Source organism: Talpa occidentalis, unplaced genomic scaffold (assembly GCF_014898055.3).
Source record: "Talpa occidentalis isolate TD23 unplaced genomic scaffold, MPIMG_talOcc4v2.1 talOcc4.9, whole genome shotgun sequence".
Lineage (NCBI taxonomy): Eukaryota > Metazoa > Chordata > Mammalia > Eulipotyphla > Talpidae > Talpa > Talpa occidentalis.
This window is the reverse complement of record NW_023605305.1, coordinates 657,785-680,174: the sequence shown is the minus strand read 5'-3', so window position 1 is coordinate 680,174 and position 22,390 is coordinate 657,785. Positions and strand designations below refer to the sequence as shown.

The following is a 22,390-nucleotide window of genomic DNA, read 5'->3' as shown; positions in this document are numbered from 1 at the left end:
GAGCGGCTCTCCCCCGCAGCGAGTGGGGGCACCCCGGCCTCAGGAGCGGCTGGACTTTGAGCGCCGTCCTCTGGCCTCTCCGCGCGGACACTCGGAGAGCCTGCCCGCTCCTCCAGCCCTCCCGGGGCGCCCGCTGGGCTCAGGCTCGTCCTGCCGGGCCGGTCCAGGGCCCGCCAGGCCGGGGCCGAGGGGCTTTGTCCCCGCGCACAGACGCTGCCCGCGAGGAGGGCGGAGGGTCGTCTCCCGCCGGGGGAGAGGAGTCCGCGCGGCCGGCTCGGGCGGGGTGTTCTCGGCAGGGTGGGGTGCGGGCTGAGGGGCTTCTCAGGCGCCCGCGAGGGGGCGGGGCGCGGCTGCTGGGCCAGGGCCAGCGGCGGCCGCTGCGCCCCCCGGGTCTGCGCGGGGAGGGCCGGCCGGGGAGGAAGCGAGGCGGGCGCCGGCCGGGACTCGAGGCCCGTGTGAACAGGACTCGGGGGCCTGCCCTGAGCCTCGGAGCCCCCGCCAGCCGCGCGGACACGGGGGTGGGGGGGGTGGGGGGCTGGGCTCGTGGGCCTCACGGCCTCGGGGCTCCCCGGAGGCAGACAGGAGCTCGGCAGCAGCCTCCGGGGCGCCCGCTGCGCTGGAACCCAGTGGCTCAGCCAGCCTTTTCCCGGCCTGCTCTGCCGGGCGCCAGGCTCTGTGGCGAGGGGAGGCCCCTATGGTCGAGGAGGCCCCACTGGGGCCCCCGAGTGGCCCTCCCCACCCTGCCCAGGGACCCACGGCCCACTGCCCGGGCTCAGGCCGTGACCGGGCGGGGACAAGCAAACAGGTGGCTGCAGAGGGTGGGGCTGCGGCTGCTCAGTCGCCGGCCTGCAGACACCGCAGGAGGCCCCCAAGCCTCGAGCTGGCGCTGGCCGCTGCCCAGCCCCGTCCACAGACCTCCGCCGGCAGCGCGGCCCGGCGGACGCACAGCTCCAGGGCGATGTTTAACTTGGAGGACTGGTGGCGGCCTCAGGGGCCCGGGCAAGGCCGGGTGAGGTGTGCTGGCCGCGAGCGCGGGGTGGCCGGGGTGGGGGGCAGGCGCGCTGGGAGGAGGAGGGTCTCCTGGAGGGGCCCGGCCTGTCTCCGTGCACGCTGGGCCAGGCCCCGAAGGAGGAGCGGCCTGGCGCTGGCAGGGCTGACCCAGGCCAGAGCCGGAGCTGCTGAGGACGTGCCTGGGCCCTGCCTGAGCCCCGACTCCGTTTCCCTGGGGGAGCTGCCCAGGCGGGATCCAAGCCTGGGGCAGAAAACACAAGACACGTGTGCACACGGATGCACACGCACAGATTCAGACACATGCACACCACCACACATGTACATGTGTGTGCAACACACAAACACCACCCGCCCGCGCATGTGTGTACATGAGCTGTGTGCACATGCAAACACGCCAGTGCAGGGCTATGTGCGCGCACACACCTGTACGCATACACACGGGGACACGGGCACACACACACTGACGTGTGCACACATGCCCCCACACACTGATGCACAGAGACACCCACACCACACACAAGTACACATGCGCGAGCACCAAACATGCACACACAGAGCATGAAAACACACGTGCACACGACACGCACGGATGCACACATCACAGGCTACACACAAAACCAGCGGGACACACGTGTGGACACAACATGTGCCGCGCCCAGGGGCCCTCCCCCACCCACCTGCCCGGGCCTGCCCTCCAGTGCCCACTGGTGCCCACGCCGGCCGTCTGCCGCCTCTGAGGGGCCGCTGCATGGGACCGCGGTCGGGCACGCCGAGCGACAGCCGCCCGCCCGCCCGCCCGGCTCTGCACAGGTCCTGGTTCCCACCGCGGCTCCCAGGGGAACGTGGCCCCTCCCTCCACCCCGCTTTGCCGTCTGCGGCTGTGCCCGGGGTCCGCACCTTCACCCCTAGGAGGGGCTGCAGCCGGGGGCTCTCGTCCAGGTGGGGAGCCGGGAGTGAACCCCGTCCCGCTCCCTTGCTGAAGTTACAGCGGCTTCCCCGGGGTCTGGCCCTGTGTGGGGCCCGGGCTCCAGGCCTGCCCTCCAGGACCCAGCCAGGGGCGGGCCAGGGGCCAGGGTGGGCCTGCAGGGCGCGGGCGAGGGCTGAGAGCCCAGAGAGGCCCAGTGGGCAGGAGCCCTCCCAGGTGGACTGCCAGCCTCTTGTCGGCGTCCAGCTTGCTTGAGCTGCCAGCCAGCTAGGCAGGACGTGGGCCCACTGGGCAGCTCTCACGGCTCCCAGTGGCCAGCAGCCCCCAACTGGACCCTTGGGCCCTAGGGCTGCCCTCTGCCTGGGGTTGCTGCTGGGGACGGGTCTCAGGGCAGTGGGTCAGGGGCAGCTCAGGCCCAGGCAAGGGGGCTGGCAGTCTCTGGGGCCAGGCTGAGGGCCGCACAGTTGGACTGGCCTCCCAAGCAGCCTGCTGCTGGCCTGCGAGTGGAGCTGGACACACGCTCGCCAGTGCTGGGTGCTCCCCTCCGCCCCCGTCTCAGGCTGCGACCCCTGATTCTGGGCACTGCTGGGTCTGCAGCACGACTTGGGGTGCATACAATCACCCCAGGAGCTTGATGCTCAGGGGTAGGAGGGAGGAGGCGGCCCTCCTCGCCATGCTGACCCCCACCCACGCCTCCTCCACTGCTGTCGGCTGCCCCAGAGCTGGCCCCGGCGTCCGTGCGGTGGGCTGAGGCTCCCTTGTGCAAGGCGAAGGCCTCTGTCTCCCGAGGGTCGGGCACTGGAGGCCGTGTCTGGACTGCCCACTCCCGGCAAGGAGACCGGAGCCCGAGTGTCGGCCTCAGGGTTCACGTGGGGCGCTGGTGCCCGGACACCAGGGCCCAGTGCCACAGGCCTGCAGGTGCTGGGCGGGGAGGGGAGGTCAGGGCCTGCGGGGTGGCGGGCCGGGCTGGGTGATCGGCGGTGCCAGAGGCTGGACATTCCTGGGCTTACTCCGGAAGCCAGAGCAGCGGCCACGCGGAGGCTCCGCGGGCTCCTGTCCGCCGCCGGGCCCAGTGCCTCGGCGGCCGCACCTCCCGGCTGCTGCCCCACGAGGCCTCTGCTCTGCACCTGTGCCCCCCGCAGGCAGAGGGCCCTGAGCCCGGCCGGAGCTGAACTCGGGCATCCGCAGGGACCTTTCCCGGGGAGCCCCGGCGTCGTCCAGCACCCCAAGCCCCCAGAGCCGCGTCTTCCCTCGACTCCGCTCCGCACGGAGGGTGCCCTGGGGCGGAGCCCTCGGGACCGGCTGCTCGGCCCCTGGCGGGGATCCCCTGAGCTCGGGGCTCGGTGGGGCACAGTGCGGTGGGGAGGCCGGCGAGGGGGCGGCCGGCGGGGCGGCGGCTGCCCTGCGTTCAGCGAGGCGAGCCGGGGCGCGGGTGGGGCGGCCGGCGGCCCGCACCAGCCCTGCCTGCTTCCTCCGGGCGCCGGGTCGGGCTGGGACTGTGGGCCGGCCCTGGGCTGTCGCGGCTGCGGAACCCCCAGACCGTGCCCGGCAGCAGCGCCCTTTCTGAGGGGGAAGGGGGCGCACGGGACGGGCGGGCTGGGGGCGGGACGCCGCGGCCGCGGAGTGGACGGCAGCCGGGGAGCCGCCGCCCCACGCGGCCGCCCAGGCCAGGGCCGAGCCGCGGCCTCTGCTGCCCCCCAGCGGCGGCGGGGCGTGGGCGGCGGGCGGCCCCCTTCCCGCCGCCCCGGCCCCCGCCCCGGCCCCTTCCCGCCGCCCCGGCCCCGCGCCCCGGCCGGCCCGCGCCGCCGCGTTTCCCGAGGACGCCGAGCCCGCGAGAGGCGCCGGGCCGCCCTGGGCGGGCGGGGGCGGGGGGCCGGCCCGCGTCCCCGCAGGACAGCGCGGTCGGCGCCCCGCCCTGGCGGCCGGGGGGGCCCTGGCCTGGGGCCGGGGACCGGGGCTCCCGGGGGCCGCGGCGGGGCGGCCGGGCTCCGAGGGCTCGGGGTCGGCAGGGCCAGGGTCGCGGCTGGCGCCGGGCGGGGCTGGAGCGCGCGGGCGGCGTCGCGGGGACGCTCAGCGTGAGCGTGGGGCCCGTCGGGGGGGTGTCGGGCCTGGGGTCGAGGTGGGGGTGGGGGTGGGGCCCCCTGGGCTGCGGGGTCCCGGCGGGGGGCCGGGCTGAGGGCCACGTGGGCTGGGGGTCCCGCCCGGCCGGGGCGGGGCCGGGGCGGGGGCGGGGCGGGCCTGCGTGCGGGGCCTGAGCACAGGGGCGGGCCTGCGTGCGGGGCGGGGCCTGAGCACAGGGGCGGGCGTGCGTGCGGGGCGGGGCCTGAGCACAGGGGCGGGCTGCGTGGGCGGGGCCTGAGCACAGGGGCGGGGCGCGGGCGGGGCCCTGAGCACAGGGGCGGGCCTGCGCGCGGGGCGGGGGCGGGGCCTGCGTGCGGGGGCGGGGCCTGAGCACAGGGGCGGGGCGGGGCCGCGCGCTCACTTCCGCCGGCTCGGCCGTGGAGGCGGCCATGTTGGCGGCCGTGGAGGCGGCCATGGAGGCGGCGCGGAGGCCGCGGCTGAGGCTGAGCCGGCGGAGGCCGCCCCCGCGGGACGGGTGAGGCGGGCGGGCGGGCGGCGAGGCGGCGGGGGTCCCAGCCCTCCCGCTCCGCACCCCGCGGCCCTCGGGCCCCCCGCCCGCCCGCCCCGCTGACCCGCGCCGCCCCAGGGCCCCCGACGGCCGCCCCCGCCCGCTGCCGGAGCCCGACGGCGGGAGCGCGGGGCCGTGGGCGCTGCTGCTGCGCGCGGTGCGGGCGGACCCGAGCCCCGACGGAGAGGCGCCGCCGCTGCCCGCCTTCCCCGCGCAGGTGCGCGCCGGCCGGGGGGGTGGGTAGGAGGGCCGGGGGGGCGGGGGGGCGGGGCGGGGGGCGGGGCCGGGTTGGGGGGCGGCGGGGGCGCCCGGCTGCTCGAACCACGCCCCGTCTCGCAGGAGCCCCGGCGCGACCCCCGCGCGCCCCGACCCCCGAGACCTTCGCGGCGGGAGGCGAGACCTTCTCCTGGACGCCGCTCCCGCCCCCCCGCGCGGGGCCGCCGCCGCTCGTACCGGGTGCTCCGCGCGGCCCGGGGCGCCGGGGGGCCCGCGCCACCCCGCCCCGAGCCCGGCCGCGCGGGGGCCCAGCGCCGAGGAGCCGCGCGCCGGGGAGGCGGCACCTGCGCTGCGGAGCTGCCCCCTGTGCCAGGCCGACTTCGCCCCGGGTGAGCGCCCCGGACCCCCGCCCCCTTCACCCCCCCCCCCCCCCCGCCCCCGACCCCAGGCCCAGCCCCTTGAAACCGCCTCAGTTTTAGGGACCCGAGCGGGCCTTCGACCCTTGAGAGCAGCATCTCCCCAGGGAGAGTTGGGGAGCCCGGTGACCCCCGCGGGGCCTGGGGGTGCAGGGCTGTGGGTTCAGGGTCCACCGCGCCGGCCCCTCGGGACTGCCCCGCCCGGGCTGCAGCGGTGGCCGGGCAGGACCCTCCCCGGTGGGTGCGGGATTTAACGGGGGGGGGCACAGCTGGGGTGGCGAGCCCCGCACAGGGAGGGCAGCGCAGTCCAGCTTGGGCTCCGTCACCGCAGGATCCTGGAAAGGTGTGGCCAGCGGAGCGGCCGAGACAGCCACCTTGGCGGGGCAGGGCCTGGGCGGGCCTGGCGAGCGGCTCTCCTCTCGGCCCCGCCAGCCTCTGCGCGCCCCGGAGGCGAAGGGCCCAGGGAGGCTGCACAGTGGCCCCCGCACAGCCCGTGCCTGCCAGGCCTCCCGCCCTCTGGGTCAGACCCGCTGCGCCCCCGCCGGCACCCTGGGCTCGGCCTGGTGTGGGGTGCTGGGTGGGTGAGAGGGAGCACAGCGTCTGGTGGCAGCGGCGGCACCCCTGCTTCGCAGGTGGGCCTGGGGAGAGCTGGCGGCCAGGCCACGGGGGCCCTGTGCTGCCCTGTGGCTGGGGGGGACCCCCTGGCTCCGGCATCAGCACAGTGGGGAGCCTTGGGCTTGCAACTGAGCAGGTGCCCGGCGTGGGCTGTGCTGGCCACTGTGCAGGGGTGCTGGGGACCCAACTCCGGGGGACCTGCCCTCTGGTGCCCTGGAGGCTATTGGGGGGCCTCTCCGGGCCTCCCATCCTGTCATGGCCGGGGGTGCGGGCAGGGGATGCAGGAGGTGCCGGCATGGGTGTGGCCGACATGCTTCTCCTGGGTGACTGGCTCTCCTCTCCCCGCAGGCTGACCCCGCTGGAGGTGGACAGCCACCTGGCCCAGTGCCTGGCGGAGAGCACAGAGGACGTGGTGTGGTGAGCAGCTGGCGCCTGGCCTGCGCCCATCAGCGGAGGGACCGGAGCAGCACAGGCGTCGGAGCCCCGTCCCCCGCGGTGCTGCGCAGGCCGCCACGAGCTGGGTGGACAGAGCTACTGGTCAGCGCCTGGCGGGGACCAGACAGCTGAGTGAACTGGCCTTGTTCTGGACGCTGTCGTTGGGCGCGGGGCAGGGAGCATGTCCCCCACACGTGCAGTAGCTACGCCGCTCGGGAGCCCGTCTGCTGCAGGGTTGTGGTCACTGTCGGGTGCAGATGTCCTGCTGTGGCCACCGCGTCCTCCACCACAGGGGCTTCGAGCAGCTGCCCCTCCGGCCTAGAAGCCGTGGGTGGCCCCAGCCGCGGTGGCTCTTCCCACCGGGCGGCCCCAGGCCTGTGGTCTCACTGGGTGGTGGGGGTAGAAGGGCGGCCACGTTAACTTCCATAATTTGTCAGCGCTTTTCCTTTCAAAGATGGCCTCACACAGACGGGGGGGCCCCTTGTGTCCTCCGCGGGAGAAGGGGGTCTGGGAAGGCTGCCCGCCGGGTGGATCCAGTTCTAGGGGGGCTGGGGGGGTGGCAGCGTTTGGGGGTGAACAGCAGCCAGAGCGTGTGGGCCTCTGCCCATGGTCCCCACTGGCCCCTCTGCTGGGGGATGGGGGTGGGCCCAGGAGTTCCTGCCTCTGCCCCTCAGTGTTGCTTGGACCCCGAAACTGCCCTAAAAAAGTATTTTTAAAACAACGGCTGGAAAGCGGTGCTGGTTGGAACACCTCCTTGTAACAAGCAGCAAGGCGCCGAGCGCGTCTGTGGGCGCCGGGCCCGCGTCACCACGGGCTGCCCTCCCGCCACGGGCGGCCCGCCCGCACGGCCCCCTGGGAACAGCTCTGGACCTCGGCGCCAGCCGGCGCTCCCACGAGCCCCAGGGCAGCGCAGCGGCAGCCATCAGTGTCTTCACCTGCTCCCACGTTCCCGTCCCTCCTGCTTCAGCCGGCAGGCGCCCCCGTGAGGGCCCGTGCGGGTGCGCCTGGGCCCCGCCTCCTGGACACGAGCAGCCAGCAGGGCCAGAAGCGTTGGCGACGTTGATGTAAACGTTCTGCCTGGGCCTGGGCCAGATGGGCACGGGTCACTGCCCGACGCCGCAGCCTCAGGGCGCACGCGTGCCTTCCTGCGCGCTCACGCCTTCAGGGCACGCCCACGCCCAGCACCCGCCTTCAGTCTCCGAGGCAAGGCCTTCTGGCCACCGTGGGTGCTGGTAGACGCTCCCCAAGTTCCGGGGAGGCAGCTGGGCACGCGGGGCCTGGCTTCCTGAGGTCCCGAGTGAGCATGGCCGGTTGCACACGCCTGTCCCGGGGCCGCGTCGCCGTCACGCACAGGGAGGTCTGGGCCAGGTGTCCAGAGGGGCCAGCCCGGCCCAGCACGAGAGGCCTCAGCTGGGCGCCTCCTGGCCATCGGGGCGGGGCGGGGCGGGCGCCATCCTGATGCAAGGATTTCCCGAAACTGCAGCGCGCAACACACGAGCTCACGCGGGCGGGCTTAGCGTTTTCAGAAATATATTTTGTGAAACTCTCTGGGCGCGGGGTCTGGCGCCGCGGGCCCCTCCAGGCCGCTGCCCGCGCCTCGGGCTCCGGCGGCTGCGCTCGTGCGGCCGGGAATGCGCGCGTGAAATATCGACAACGGAACTTACCACGACTTAGAAAACGTTCCAGGTTTGTAAAAATCCCGGGGCGTGGCTCCCAAGGAAGCGTCGGACAGAGGGAGCGCCACACCAGCCGTTTATTCCCGACCGCCCCTGCGAGGTCCGTGCCGACGGCCCCGGCCGCGTCCTGGCAGCCTCCCTCCACGGGCTGCCGGCCCGCCCTCGGCGCCAGGGCCCGCGCGGCTGCCCGGCTCTGCCGCCCGGCCCGCCGGCCTGTCCCTCCTGCGCCGGCGCCGCCGCCCGCATGCATGCGCGGTGGGGGCAGAGTTCGGGCGCTCGCAGACCAGGCCGCGGGAGGCGCTCACACGGACTCCTCGGTGGACAGCAGCAGCGGGTTGATGTACTCGAAGCCTTCGAACTCGGACTGGTCGATCCTCTTGATGACGTCCCTGCAAGCACAGGCCCGTGTGGGTGCCCCGGGCCCCGCCGCCCCCCCGCCGGCTCGCTGGACCGCCCCCGCCTACTCGTCGTCCGGGGTCAGCTGCACGGGCTCGCTGGTGAACTGCGCGTCGAAGTTGTCCAGCCCGTAGTCGTCGGTGATCTGCGGCTGGAAGGGCGGCAGGGCCTGCTTCTTCTCCAGCTGCAAGGACGGCACAGTCGGGGGGTTGGGGTGCAGTGCTCAGACCCCCTCAACCCCCCAATGCCCCTTGTGTTTTTATCCCCCTCAAAACTCAGCGTCCAGGAGGAGATTCGCAGGGCCGGGGCCAGCCACGAGAGCTGGGCAACGCCGGGCGAGGCGCCCACTGTGGTCACACCCGTGGCGCCAGGCCCTCCAACGCACGCCCAGGTGTCAGGCGCCTTGTGTCCGCCGAGGGGCTGCCCAGGCACACAGTGGAACCCCAGCTGGGCGCATGGGTGCAGCCACCGGCCGCAGGTGCGGGGTGCCAGGCTGTGGGCTGTGCTGCTCGGGGACTGGTGGACACCACAGCTGCTCCCCATGCTCGGCAGCCGTCCCCAACGTTGTGCGGCTGGGACTGGCAAGGCCGTACCCTTCTCCCCACGGTCCCACCCTGCGAGGGCTGTCCCACAGAAGGCAGGCCATGGGGGCCAGAGAGCTGGCCGGTGAGGGAGTGGCCGAGGCCTCGCTGCCGGGAGGGCTGGAGGCGGGTGCCCGGGCCTTGGCTGCCCCCTGCATGTCCTGCCGCTCTTACTCTAAAGAGCGGACTCCGGGCTTCTGCCTCAGCAGCTTGGTGCCGACCCCACACCAGAGCCGGATTGGTTTTCCTCGAGACCCCAAGCCGTGGCGCCAAAGCCCGCAGCCTTGACCTCGGTTACTGACCGTGCCCCAAGGCGGGCGACCCAGGAAACCCAGGCGACACCCTGCCTGGCGCAGTCAGTCCGCGGCTGCTCCGGGGCAAACCTCAGGGACGCGGCCAAGGCCTCCCAGGCCCCTCGCCCACGGGCCCCGGTTCTGCATTGTGGGGCTCGTCACCCCAAGGGCTTGGCGTGTGGGTGCTGCACGCGTGCCTGCAGGGTGTGCACACGCGTGTGCGCGGGCCCTTACCAGGTCCCAGTCGACGCTGCGGAAGAAGGCGTGCGACCTGATGTCCGAGAACCCGGTCTGTGGCCGGCAGCCCAGCCTCTCTTTGGGGTCCTAGGGTCAGAGGTCACGGCAGGTGGGCTGCAGCCTGGCCAGGGCAGCGGGGGCGCGGGGGCTGCGCGCAGACTCACCTTGTTGAGGAACCCTTTCAGGACGTGGGAGGCTTTGACGGACAGGAAGCGCGGGATGCGGATGGGCTTCTCCAGGATGACTGTGGACGGGCGCTGTGAGCTCCAGCCGGCCGCCCGGCCCGCCCTGCCCGCCCTGCCCGCCCTGCCCTCCCGCGGGAGGGCGGCCACACACCTTGGAAAAGGTAGTCCTCTGTGTTCATGTCAGGGTTGTCGGCGATGATGTCGAAAGGGGAGCGCCCCGCCATCATCTCGAACATCAGCACGCCCAGTGCCCACCAGTCCACGCTGAACCCTGGGGAGCGCAGTCACCCGTGGCTCGAGGCGCGGCCCCTCCACCCCGCGCCCCGCTAGGCCCCAGAAGAAGGCGGCGGCATCAGCCTCGTCCAAGGGCGGGGGCGGCGTGTGCGCACAGCACCCCGTCCGCTCACACCACAGAGACGGCGCCTGGCCCCGGGGCCGCCTGCTCTTCGGCTAGGGTGCGGGGGCGTCTTTGTCCGCGTGCTGCGCCCCCATGCTGGGCGGCGAGCCTCCAGGGACATGGGGGGGCCACACCCGCGCAGGAGCAGAGGCGCAGGGAAGCCCAACCCGCCCGGCTCACCGTATTCCTCCCCTCGCAGGATTTCTGGGGCGATGTAGTTCGGGGTGCCACAAAAGGTGCTGGTGGTGTCACCGGGACCCAGGCCTTCCTGTGGGGACAGAGCCATCTGCTGGGAGGGAGGAGCCCCCAGGACCCCAGGCCAGAGGACACCCGCGGGGCGGGCGCTCACCTTGCACATGCCGTAGTCCGTCAGCTTGATGTGGCCATCCGCGTCCAGGAGCACGTTGTCCAGCTTCAGGTCCCGGTAGATGATCCCTCGCTCGTGCAAGAAGTTGAGAGCGACGCATATCTCGGCCGCGTAGAACCTGGGGGCCAGCGGGGGACAGAGGTCTCGGCAGAGGCCCACGCAACCAGCCTGCGGGCGGGCGCTGGACACGGACGCTGCCCGAGACCAGCCAGACCAGCCGCGGGGACAAACAGGCGCGGGGGAGCGGAGGCTGGGCGACCCTGAGGGTCACACAGCACTGTGGCCAGGCACCCACACCTCGGGTGTGCACCCCAAATAACTGGAGCAGGGACTCGAGCAGAGCGGGGCTTGACCCCCAGCTGTCCCAGGTGGCAGTGGGCCGGGGACAGGGACCGCATGTGTGCTCCCTGCGAAGCCCAGTGGACCCGCCAGGCTCGGGATGCCCCCGGGGCCGTCACCTCCAGCCGGGAGGGGTGGGCGCCAGGGCAGTTCCGCAGGGGGGAGGGCTCCGGAGAGCGGGCGGCTTGCGCTGCGTCTCACCACAGGTGAAAATGAAAACCGAGCGCATGTCTGGGTTTAGGGGGTCACGCTGACCGGCCACACATGCTGGCCTCTTGGGAATGAGGAAAGGGCCCTGGGCAGCAGAGGCAGGCGCCGACCACCTGCGGGGCGGCCCAGGGCTGGGCGCTCCTCCCTGAGCAGAGCACCCCGACCCCCCGCTCCCGCAGCTGATGCTCCGGGGCCGACAGGAGGCGACCACCCGCCCCAGACCCTGCGGACCAGGCCTCCCGGGAGAGCCGCCCCCGCGCCCCCCCACCTGGCGTGCTCCTCGGGGAGCTTCCGCTGCCTCTGCATGTGGAACATGAGGTCGCCGCCGTTCACGTACTCTATGACCAGGAACAGCCTGCGGGGAGGGCGCTCGTGGGATGGAGGGAGGCGGTGGCCGGCACCCGGTCAGGCCGGGGTCCCCGCCTCGGGGCGGGGCCGGGCCCCGTGCGGCCAGACGCTGGCTGGTAAGACTCGGGGCGCTGAGCAGCCAGCTCGAGCCTCGCGGCAGCCACAGGCCCAGCTCAGCCAGAGGCCGCGGGGGTGGACCTGTGCAGGCTTCCCGGGAGGCCAAGGGCTGCGGACAGCCCGGGGGCCGGAAGGGGCGCCGGCCCGTCCAGAGCCCCGACGGCTGGCCTCGCGCCTGCGTGCCCACAGGGCCGTCTCCCTCGAACAAGCTCCCGCTGTCAAAAACGAACTCCCGCTTTCCAGAAACACCCTGCTGAGGCGGCGCCTGGAGTTTTGGGTCACGGCTCCTGGGGCGTCCGGGTGCGGGGAATGGGGGAGCGGGCCTGGGGGCTCCCCGCAGGTGGCTCCTCCCCTGACCTCACTCAGTCGCTGCCTGCAGAGGCGCTGACCCCCCGCTTTTGGAGATGATGCTGTCCTGGGTGCGGCCACGCCCACCACACGGGTGTCCGGGGACACCTTCCGCGGCCGCGCTGTCCCCTCCACGGCCCGCTGGGGGCCCGCCGCCCCCGGGAGCGGTTCTGTGCGCGTGGAGCTGGACAGCGGCGGGGGCCACACCGGGCGTGTCCCGTCCCCGCACCGCCGTCAGAGGGGCGCCCCCGCGGGCTGGCGGGCTGTCTGGCCAGGTGTCGGTAAGTCCTCGCGAGGACTTACAACCGGGCACCAGACGCCGCCGTCCGCCGGTTTTATGCCAACGCCCCAGTGCCAAGGCCAGCAGCGGGACACGGTGAAACGGGCGTGGGGAGCCGCTTCCTTCATTTCAAACCCGGACGAGGTCGCGCTGCAGAGGCTGTTAATGTTATTGCGCGGCCTCTTTGTCACGTCGTTGGCAAGAGCAGGGGGCCCAGTGCGGCGGCCACGTCCCCAGAGTAGCCCCCGAGGCCGCCGCCGGGCTCTGTGCTGAGGGCACGGGCTGGCTGGGCGGGCCTCCCTGCCAGGGCTCGCGGCAGGAGGCCGGGCGCTCTGGGAGGCCCTCGCTGTCCAGAGCTCCCAAGGACAGGACAGTCGCCCGCACTTGACGGGCACGAGCCCCCGAAACGCCTCCCAGTGAGGGCCGGCGGGTCCCCATTCGCGTGGGCTGAGGAGTGCTGCCCTCTCGCGCTGCCCGGCGCCGGAGCGGGGAGCCTGGGCTCGGGGCGCTTCCTCACGTTTGAGGCAACGGGCAGGGAACGCGAGCAGAGCCGGCCCAGCCGCGTGTCAGGACAACAACGGCTGAGGACAAGCCCACGCGCCCGCTCGGCTCCGCGCCTGCTCCCGGGCGCGTGACTCGGCTCGTGTTTCCCACGCGCAGTGACTCACGTTCTCGGGGGACGCAGCAGCCCCCTTGGGGCGCGAGGGCTCCAGCCGAGGTCACGTCGCCCCAGCCCTGGCTGCGGCTCCCTCCTTTGCGGGGAGCAGGTGGGAGGTGCGGGCACTTGGGGGGCAGGCCTCGCCCGCCCAGCCCCGCTGACCACGTCGCCCTTGCGCCTCCCACGGCTGCCTCGCCCTCTCCTGCCTGCTCTTGCCCACCCCCCGCGCCCACATCCCCACAGGGCCCCCGCCTGCCCAGCGCGCTTGCATGTGTGTGCGGAGGGGGGCATCCCAGCAGCTCTGGGGCACTCGGTTACCCCGCTCTCCTGGGTCGGGGCGCACACTGGCCTCGCCGCTGCTCTGAGGCCCCCACAGTGCTGGTCTGGTGCCCACACCTTCAGCGCCCCACCCTCTGGGGGCCACTGGCCTCGGTGCAGCAGACCCCTGAGCGCCACCTCAGGGCTTCGGGAGCCCCTTCCTGACCTGCCAGCGTCCCTCTGGAGCCCTAGCCCTGGGTGGCCCCACTCACTGGCCCTGCCCCTGCAGCTCCAGAGTCTCGCTGCAGCTCAAGGCCGGTGCGCGGGTGGGCGCGGCTCCCACAAGCACGTCCTGCTGTGGCCACAGGACTCCTCCAGCACAGCGGGGCAGCACCCCGACCTGCAGGGTGGAGCAGAAGGGGGGCCGACACCCCGGAGCTGCCTGGCCTCCACAACCAGGGAGGCTTTCCCGGTTTCCAGCCCTCGCGCTGAGCGTCCCGCCGTCGCCGGAAGAAGAGGCACCGCCTGTGTGGACGGGAGTCTCGTTCCCGTGGCAGGCTGCTCCGTGCTCACGGCCCCGCGGTCTCTCCCCGCCTGAGTGGGTTCTGGGGGATCACTGCTGAGCCCTGCCATGGGGCTCGCCCCGGGAGGGTTGCTGCCGGGTGTGGGGGCAGAAACCTCCCCTTCCCCAGCCCCATCCACATCCTGCCCCGCGGATCTCCCGCCGCCCGTGCGCGTGGAGCACTGGTGCGGCATCGGGCTCATGTGCCCGGGCTCTGGGGGCATCGCCTGTCCTGAGACCTGGGGCACCCGCGCTTGACGCCTCGCACAGGAACCCGCAGGGAACCCGCTCCCCGCACCCCAGGACACGGCAGGTGCACCCTCTGCTGGGCCTCAGCTTCGACAGCAAGACGTCGCCCTGCCCTGCACCGCCTGGCGCCCGACGCGCTCACTTTCTATCTGTCCCAGATGCCCGCGGAGGGGCCTGCAGCCTGGGTGCCCACGCTGGGTGTGGCACAAGCGCCCGGCGCAGACACCAGCGGCCCCGCCTCAAGGCCACGGGCAGGGGCGCCCGGCCTGTCCACCGACCACGTCTGAACATGGGCGCTGGCCGGCGGGTGTGGCCTCCCACACCTTCAGACGCCACTTTGAAAGGTGTTACGCGGGGGTGTGGGCCTCGGGCAGCTCCCTGCTCCACGGCTACTGTACAATTAACCGAGAAGTTTATCAAAGCAAGGGTCTTCTCAGAAACCCGTTCAGGAAGCCTGGCCGGGCGCGCCCTCTCCCGGGGCCAGTGCTCAATGGCTGGCAAGGTGGGGCCGTCCGGCGGCCACAGGGGGCGCGGCGAGGGAGGGACAGCACAGCAGTGTCCGGGCAGCCGGGACCAGCCCCAGACCAGCCCACTGGGACAGCAGTGCCAGGGCACTGGAGCCGCCGACAGATCCCCCAGGAGGCTGTGCTGGGGTTCAGGCAGGTGTGAGGGGGCAGCCGGCGAGCCAGGGGACAGCTGCAGAGGACCAGGCTGGACGAAGATGGGGAGCCGGCGGCCAAGTTGGCAGTCAGGGAGCAGCCCAGGCCTGGGGCAGGTGCGGCAGGGACAGGGCCCCAAGCCCGGGAGGGGGCGGCATGTGGGGTGACCTGCAGCTAAGAAGGCCGCAGCTCGGCTGGACCCCTGCCGGCCGGCAGGTCCGGAGCGTTAGGGCCCCTCAGCACCTCCCACCCCTGCTGCCCCAGCCCTGCCCCACGCCAGCATCCCATGGGCTCTGGGCCCAGTGGGGTGGGGGCGCCTGCCTGCCCGGCCCGGGTCATATGACCCCCAGGGGGCGCGAAGTCTGTACCGCCACTCGGGGCGACCACTCGGGCAGGGGCCTCGGGGCCCGGCGCTCCCGGGGCCTCAGGTGGGCGTGACCCGCTGAAGTCCCTGCCGGGCTGATGAGCCGGGAGAAACCAGCCCCAAAGCTGCACCCGGGGCCGCGGCCGCCCGCGCACCCCTCAGGCCAGCGCGGCCCTTGCGCCCACGTCAGGGCCGGCAGACGCGGAGCCCCTTACCGGCTGGTCGTCTGGAAGCAGGAGTGCAGGCCGACCAGGAAGGGGCTGCTGGACGCCTGCTCGAACACGTGCTTCTCCGTCTGCACCCAGTCCACGTCCTGGAGGGAGCAGCAGCGTGAGCGCCGCCCGGGGCGGGCACGAGGGGCCCGTGCTCTGCTTCCAGGAAGATGCCCCGGGGAGCAGGGAACCCCGCGGGAGCCGCATCGCCACCGCCACCACCACCAAAGCCACCACCACCAGCCGCGTGCGGGTCTCTGGGCCCCCCAGGCCCTGTCTTAGGGCCGCCCCGGCAGGCCGGTACTGTCACCCCCACTTAGAGGCCAAGGAACAGGGTTGGCGGTGAGGCAGGTCACTGCCGCCCCTCCTGGGCCTGCTGGGTGCAGGGGCAGTGCAACCTCAGGCCGTCCTCGGGGCTGGTAGGGCCGCACACTCTGGCTCTGCTTCACCCCAAGAACAGATACGGGGAGCTCACACAGGACCAGCAGAGGGCTCGGAGCTGAGGGAGAGGCTGGCGCGGGAGGGGGTGCCCAGGCTGGACAAGCAGGCCGAGCCAGAGGCCGGTGGGTGGCCGCTGGGGGCTGGGAGGGGGGGGAGTGACGCGGAGGGGAGGAGATGGCCCCAGCCCAGGTAGAGGTGGTGCGGGCACGGCATGGTGAATGCCGTGGGGCAGGGCTGTGTCACGTGTTGCCTCACAGAGAAGCAGGTACAGGCTGCGGGGGTGAGGGCCCCAGCCTGTGAGTCAGGTCCATGCCCGAGCTCCTGCTGCGGTGGCACCCTGACCCAGGGGGTGGGCCCCCGACTCAGCTCTGGGGCGCAGGGCGCGCGCTCCTGGCCCTAAGACCATCGCTCATGCATGGACCTGACCGCAGCCCGAAACCCACGGTGTCCACTGCAGCCCGGTGCCCGCGCTGCCCGCCTATACCCCGTGCGCCCCGCCCACCTCGTCGTCGTGCACCAGCTCCTTCTTCACCACCTTCATGGCGTAGACCTGGTCGTTCTTCTTCAGCCGCACCAGGAGCACCTTGGCGTAGCTGCCGCGCCCGATGACCCTGATCAGGTCGAAGTCCTGCAGCCCCAGCCCCGGGGAGATCTTGACCCCGTCCATTCCGTCAATGACTGGCTTGAGGTCCTGGGGGACACAGAGCAGGTGGAGCAGGGTGGGGGCGCACAGGGCCCGGGGCGCCCCACCCGCACTCGGCCCCACTCCGCCGCCTGCACCCACTGGCCCGACGTGGGCATCGGCTGCACCAAGGCTGTGCCCTGCGGAGGCGCCCGCGGCCGGGGCTTCGTGGCCCGCCATGCCCGTCACCGGCAACCACTCAGGATCGGAGGCCACGGCAGGCCCCGCGCACAGGCCAAGAGCTGCCCTTTCACCTGCTGGACGGAAGAGGACCCTGCCCAGGCCTGACCGGCTGCATGGGCCCCGGCACAGCCCCCCACCCAGTGGGCGAGGGCACGGCAGCCCTAAGCTCCAGGCCAAGCCGCGACACGGCAGAGGGCGCCACCGACAGCCCAGAGCACGGCCAGCGCAGGGCACTCACCTCAGAGTCATCTTTGATGCCGTCGTGTTTCCGGGTTGAAGAAATGTAGGCAACTGGGGAGAGAGGAGATGCCGGCTGCAGGCGCCTGGGGGGTTCTGCCGAGCGGCCAGGCTGGCCTAGCTGGACAGAGGACGTGCAACTCCTACACCCCAGACCTGCCGCTCTGAGCCCCGGGGCGGGCCGGGGGGCAGGCGTGATGCCTCCGGGGGATGCGTGCCTCTCCCGCGACCGGCCTGAGACCCGGCGTCGGCCGTGAGGGGCTCTGGGTGTGGTGGAGGATGCGTGGGCTCGGGGTGCTGGGCCGCCGGCACAGGGACAGCCCCAGGGATGGGGCCGCCGGGCAGTCCTGTCCCGCAGCGGGGCGGCCAGCCTGGCCACACGGGCGAGGGGTCGGCACCTACTTCCGTCGGTCTCCTCAGGGGCGAGGCCCACGCCGTCATCCTTGCCGTCCGCGGGAGGCTCTTGGGAAGGCATGACAGAATCCTGCAGCCGGAGGGCAGGCGCGTGGGCACACGCGGGCAGCACCGAGGGCGCCGGCCCCGTACCCTCTGCCCACTGCCCGGCGCGGGCCGGCCTGACACCCGAGCGCAGGCGCTTTGTGAAAAGGGGAGTCTGGGCGTGAGGCGCGGTAGTCCCTCCCCAGCCCGGCCCGCCCGGCCGGCCTCACCATATGCCTTCTGCAGCTCGGCGGGACGAGCACGAGGCAGCGTCTATGCACCAGCAGCCTGCAGTGGACGCAGCGGTAGCCCTGCCGCGCGAGCCCCCATATCCTTTCGCTGCACTGGCCGCAGGACGCTCTCTGCGGGGCAGGGACGGCGGTCAGCAGCGGGCCCGGGCCCCGCCCTCCGCACGCACTCGGAGCCCTGGGCAGCGCCCACTCTGCCCCTGGACGCGGTCGGGGCACCCATCACCACCACCAGGCTCGGGGCCCTGGGGTGCGGTCCTGCTCCTCGGGGCGCAAGGGGAGACCCGGGCCGGCCCCTCGCTGCTCAGGCAGCCGTGTGCAGACAGTGCAGTGGGGCACCTCCGGGGGGGGGGAGCCCCACCCTGGGGCCCTCGGGAGCAGCCGGGGGTCCGAGCGAGAGCCCAGGACGGCCCCTGTGCTGGTTTCTTTCTTCTTTCAGCCTCTGAGCAACTTTAAACGGTCACCGGCTCATGAGGTGACCCCAGTGATGGTCACCATGTGGCTGAGGGCATCCCAGGACGAGCCGCCGCCCCTGGCGGTGACCCCAGCACCTTCCACCGAGGCACCTCCCCGCCCACCCCCCCACCCCGTCCCCCTCGCCGGTCCCCGCGGAAGCGCATCTGTCGCGACTCCCGCTGCCTCTTAGCCCCTCGCGCCTCTAACAGGTTTGTGCCCGCAGGGTCTCGGCTGGCCGAAGGGGACAGGCCGGCTGCCAGCACCGGGGCTGGGTGGACTCGGCAGCGGGGCAGCCATGCGGTGTGGACACCGGTGTCCAGCAGCAGGGCAGGCCGTGGCAGCCACGGGCTCAGGAAACGTTTCACTGAGAGACAAAACCTAAAACCCGAGCTGGGACTCTCGGGGCTGGGGCAGAGCGATGTTCAGGCGCTGGGGCCCTGCTCCCGCCCCCGGCCGCTCAGGTGTTGGTCCTAGTCCCTGCCCAGCTACTGCTGCCCAAGGGCCGCGGCCTGGCTATGCGGGGTCGGCTGCGGAGCCCGGTCGAAGGGGAAACCGTCTGCTGTGCCTGACACCAGGAGCATCTGGCTGGGCGGGGGCCGGCGGGGCCGGGCAGGGCCGTGTGGGCTGTGGCCTCGGTGTGCTGCTCCCTCCGCTGTCCTTCACCTGGCTTCACGCAGGGGGTAGGGGCCTCTCACTTGACCCGCAACCTGCCCTTGTGCGCGGCCCTGACCATTCCTCCTGCAGATGGTGCCTCCAAGCGTCCAGTCGCAGCCGCCTCGGAGGACAGCGACATCCACGGGCACGTCCCACCCGTGGCCCCCCATGTCCACGGCGTCCAGCCCGCTGCGGCCTGCTCCGCCATTACAAGGCCAGCTCTCCTCGCCCCGCCTTCAGGGGGAAGCGGCCTCTCCCTTGCGCCCAGCACATCTGGCTGGGTGGCTGGCCAGGAGGGGCTGCCACAGCTGCCAGGGCCACAAGTCCCTCCCCCTTTGAACCCCCGGTCTGTGGGGCTCCGTCACAGCAGCCCTGGGCACTGCACGCCCCGGGCGCCCCACTGTGCATGGAGCAGGCCCCACGGGCATCGTGGGGGACGCAGTGGGACTAAGGGTCTGGAAACGGCCAGGGGAGGCAGCAGGCAGGGCAGTGACCACAGGCCGTGGGGCCTTGGGGTCAGAAGACCCTGCCACAGGGAGCTCGGCCCGTGAGCTGCGTGGACAGGCCGGGCCTGGAGCCGAGCTCTGGAGGATCCGACCCAGGGCACTCCACGCAGCCCCCCGGCCCTGACCTGAGGCCGTGGGCCTCCGCAGCCTGGAGGGCCGCCAGTGTGTCCACTGCAGGGAGCGCTGTCTGGCCATACTCACCCTGTTAAAACGCTTGGCTTGGAAGAGATGGCCGTTGGCGCGGTACAGCTTCCTCCATCTTCTGGCTCCACGGCGGTAGATGGACTCTAGAGCAGCCGAGGAAGGTCAGAGACACAGCTCGTGGGGGCAGCTGGCCCGCCCCTCCTCCTGCAGGGGGCCTGGGTGCGCCAGGGTGGGGGGGGAGCAGGGCCCCGGGGCTGGGGCATCCTCCGAGATGGGGTGGGGCTGGGCAGGGGGCTGGCGCGGCTGCTGGGCAGCAGGACGTGTGGTGAGGTCGGGCCGCTGAGGGAGGCCCCTGCCCCAGCCTGTTGTCAGCCCTGAGCGAGGGCTCCCGCGCGGCGCCAACTGCGTCACCCAACACGCTTTCACCACACGCAGTCGACGCTGGAGCTGCCTTGCGGACCCCGACCCACTGCCCGTCCCCCTGGCCCCTGTGGTCCCCACGCCCTGACCGGTGGGGCCCCGCCCCTCCCGTCCCCCGAGGCCCGAACCCAGCCCCGCCTTGCGGCCCCCCAGGGCAGTGGTGTTGCTTCGAGTGGTCCTTAAAGCTGCTTCTAACTTTGCTCCCCCAAACACCCCGCGGACGTGACTGGCGGCGCCCACCGCCTCCGGAGTCCTGGGGCAGGAGTGGGAGCAGCTCCCGAGGCCGTGTGGGGCAAGCAGCACAGACACCCCGGGAAGGCCAAGAGTGGGGTCCGCGCCACCACACAGCTTCACCAGGGCCCCCTCCCTGCGAGCCCCAGGGGCCAACAGAGCGCGGTCTGAGATGGGGTGCAGGGCGACGCCCCACTACCCCCAGCGAGAAAATCCCACTCCCTGTTGTCGGGGCGGAAGGTCAGGGACCCCCCGCATGGCCGCACCTGGGGACAGGCCCCCAAGGAGGACTCCAGGTCAAGGGGTGGCCGTGCTGGCCGGACCGGGGGCAGCGAGAGGACAGCGCCTGCAGGCCAGGAGGAGACCCCCAGAGTGACCGCCGGCCGGCCGGACCCAGCTTGGTGCCCTCAACAAACAGCGGTCAGGACGTGAGGAGTTGAGGGCGCACAGGCGGGTCCTGCCAGCGCCGGGGGAGACTCCGGGACAGGTCCTGCCACGGGGAGGAGGCTCGGGGAGGACGTCTGAGCGGGACACAGGCAGGACGAGGTGGACCCTCCGGGGCAATGAGGACAGAGACAGGGACGCGCTGGCCAAAGGGGGAACAGGACGGTGACCTTCTGACCCCGAACCTGCACACCAGGGCCGGCCCCGCGAGCCCCAAATCGGAAGGCTGTGCCCCTGACAGCTGGCGGACGGCCTGGCTGCCTTCTGGGGAGCCGGGCAGGCGCGCGGGCTGGGGGGCAGTGGGGAGAGCGAGCCGCCCCGCGCCACGGGCCCCCCCGGCTGACCAGAGCCGCGGCCGCCCTCAGGAGGAGGGGCTTCGACAGCAGCGGGCTCTGGGCTTGACACTCAGGGCACCCCCCACCAGGCCCGCACTGGACCCCCGACGCCCCACCGCCTTGCGCCGCTGGAGGACCTGGCTTCGCAGTGCCTGGTGGCGTCTCTGGGAACGCACCATCCCCACCTCAGCTGCCAGGCCAGACCAAAGGGCTGTGGGGCGGGACCCCGGGCTCTACCCAGGCTTGGCGCCCGGGTGTCCCATGTGGCCGTGCCACGACCTGGAAAGCAGGGCCACCACGGACGCCTCGAGGACAGCAGTCCCTCCCTTGGGACACCCCCTTCACCTTGAATTGTCCTTAGGTCTGCAGGAAACCAGCAGAGCCCCCTGGCCCAGGACGCGGTTCCCCCGGGGGGCTGCAAAGACCCGGCCGCCCGGCGCAGGGCCTCTGGCTCAGAGAGCCCCCCCACATCTGAGAGCAGTGTGGGTCCCGGAGGTGCTGCGGGGCGGACCGACCCCAGGCGGCCCTGGCTCCGAGGGCTCACAGCGCATGCGCGGCCGACGTCACCCGCGTGATGAGAGGAGGCAGCGCGGCCACCTCAGAACCGAGCTGCAGGCCGCTGGGGGGCCCTGGCCTCCCCTGACACCCCGGGGGCCCCCCCCTGCCTCCTGGGCGCCCCGCTGGGGCAGTGCCCAGTGCTGTGTGGCCCTGCAAGGGGCCCACCCAGAGGGGGTGATGGCCTCCGACCTGAAGGTGGGATCACTTTCCTTGAAAAACCCACGCCCATGTGGCCACCGCTCCCCAGAACTTTTGGGGCTGGACTTCCCGCCAGAAGTCTCCCTTGCACACCCGCCCCACCCATCTGTATCCTGAGCCCCAAATGGCCCCTTCCCACCCAGCTGGGCCTTCGCCCCCGGGCCGTGGGCTCATGGCTTTGCCCCTGGACCTCTGTCAGGGACACCCTGCCCCTGGGCCCAGGCGAAGCCACGAAGACACGTGTCTTCAGAAGGTGGGCGCCCCAGCCGGCCCCCACAGCCCCGCCCTGACAGGGGACCCTGCAGGCACAGGGTCGGAGGACAAGCCAGGTGGTGGGCATGGGGGCACAGCAGGGCCCCACCTGCACCCACGTGTACCCCCCAACAGCTGGCCACGCGTCCGCCCCACGGGGCTGGGGGCGTTCTTGGGGCGTGCCGGGGCGCCTTCGTCACCACGTGGCTCACGTGGCGGGAGCCACGGCGGACGACGGTGGAGAAGCGGCAGCTCCTGGCAGCTCCTGGAGCGTGGGCTGCTTCTCTTATTCTCCCAACGCCCCGTACCACGCTCTCTGCTTGTCTTTGAAATTCTATAATTAGGGCGCTGCAGGGATGGCAGCCGACGCGGTTTCCATGGCGCCCAGCATGCTGGAGGCCCTGACGACGGAGGCATCATCTAAAGGCCGCTGCTCAGAACAACCACGGCGCGCCCTGCAGCTCTGGGCCGGGCGCACGGGGCACCGGGAGCCCACGGAGGCGACCCGGACCCTCTCCGGCCCCCATGGCAAGCCCCATGCCAGGCCCCATGGCCGCTCGGCCCGCAGTGTCCCATCCCGGCCCAGACCATGTGGCCGGCCCGCAGCCCGCAGAGGCCGACCCGGACACGTGAGACCGCCCTCAGGAAACGGCCCCAGACGCCGCGACGGCCTGGGTCCAGCAGTCCACAGCGGGGGGGGCCTGGGTGCGGGCGCGCGTCGCTCGGGGCTGCTCGCTGGACAGTGGAACTCGGGCAGGGCCGGGCGGGAGTGCAGAGGGCACCAGCGGGCAGGGGGAAGAGCGAGGGGTGAGGAGGGGGGCACACACCATCGCCTGCGGGGCTCAGAGTGGACGCCTGACCCCAGGCCGCGGAGGAGCAGGCAGGGCTCAGCTCACCCGGGAAACAGCAGGCCCTGAGGGGCACCTTCCGAGGCGGCTCGGGCGCAGACGCGGAGCTCGCGCGGGGATGGCGGTGACAGG

At 72.8% G+C, this 22,390-nt stretch overlaps 2 protein-coding genes across 3 annotated transcripts in view; one reads left to right on the top strand and one right to left on the bottom strand.

Moving 5' to 3' along the window:
• The first annotated feature begins 4,446 nt into the window (after positions 1-4,446).
• Positions 4,447-7,045, top strand: FAAP20 (FA core complex associated protein 20). Its single transcript, XM_037499520.2, is given in 6 exon segments — positions 4,447-4,532; positions 4,644-4,801; positions 4,905-5,005; positions 5,007-5,050; positions 5,052-5,168; positions 6,158-7,045. Coding segments are annotated over 6 exon segments (582 nt in total). The 3' UTR covers positions 6,234-7,045.
• A 1,099-nt stretch (positions 7,046-8,144) lies between these two features.
• Positions 8,145-22,390, bottom strand: part of PRKCZ (protein kinase C zeta) — a 35,199-nt gene continuing 20,953 nt past the window's right edge. For both annotated transcript variants that reach the window (XM_037499612.2, XM_054691302.1), the window contains exons 5-18: positions 19,030-19,115; positions 17,195-17,326; positions 16,929-17,010; positions 16,528-16,580; positions 15,927-16,115; positions 14,987-15,084; positions 11,197-11,283; positions 10,362-10,497; positions 10,193-10,280; positions 9,767-9,886; positions 9,595-9,674; positions 9,428-9,517; positions 8,388-8,503; positions 8,145-8,312 (exon numbers count right to left, since the gene is read on the bottom strand). In XM_037499612.2, coding sequence (XP_037355509.1) covers positions 8,225-8,312; positions 8,388-8,503; positions 9,428-9,517; positions 9,595-9,674; positions 9,767-9,886; positions 10,193-10,280; positions 10,362-10,497; positions 11,197-11,283; positions 14,987-15,084; positions 15,927-16,115; positions 16,528-16,580; positions 16,929-17,010; positions 17,195-17,326; positions 19,030-19,115 — 1,445 coding nt within the window. In that variant the 3' untranslated portion in view covers positions 8,145-8,224. The remainder of the gene's footprint in view (positions 8,313-8,387; positions 8,504-9,427; positions 9,518-9,594; positions 9,675-9,766; positions 9,887-10,192; positions 10,281-10,361; positions 10,498-11,196; positions 11,284-14,986; positions 15,085-15,926; positions 16,116-16,527; positions 16,581-16,928; positions 17,011-17,194; positions 17,327-19,029; positions 19,116-22,390) is intronic.